Source organism: Buceros rhinoceros, unplaced genomic scaffold, assembly GCF_000710305.1.
Source record: "Buceros rhinoceros silvestris isolate BGI_N320 unplaced genomic scaffold, ASM71030v1 scaffold16785, whole genome shotgun sequence".
In the NCBI taxonomy this organism is placed as follows: Eukaryota; Metazoa; Chordata; class Aves; order Bucerotiformes; family Bucerotidae; genus Buceros; species Buceros rhinoceros.
The window spans coordinates 1-207 of NW_010412437.1; the positions used below are offsets into that span (position 1 = coordinate 1).

At 59.9% G+C, this 207-nt stretch overlaps 1 protein-coding gene across 1 annotated transcript in view; it reads left to right on the top strand.

Annotated features, from left to right (window-relative positions):
- Window positions 1-6: 6 nt before the first annotated feature.
- CPM (carboxypeptidase M) overlaps window positions 7-207 on the top strand; it is a 32,637-nt gene continuing 32,436 nt past the window's right edge. Inside the window, exon 1 of the mRNA XM_010136399.1 lies at window positions 7-127. Within this exon, the coding sequence (XP_010134701.1) occupies window positions 49-127 (79 nt within the window). The 5' untranslated portion in view covers window positions 7-48. The remainder of the gene's footprint in view (window positions 128-207) is intronic.

Below are 207 nucleotides of genomic sequence, written 5' to 3' on the forward strand. Positions count from 1 at the left end.
CTCTCTGTGGCGGCCGCGCTGGATTTCAAGTACCACCACGACAAGGAGATGGAGGCGTATCTGAAGGGAGTTCATGCCGCGTACCCCTCCCTCACCCACTTGCACAGCATCGGGCGCTCGGTGGAAGGTAGGGGGCTTTGGGGTGCGGAGGGAAGGACTTCTGTTTCGCTTAAGTTGTGACAAGCGTGGGTAAAAGTGGCTGGGGGG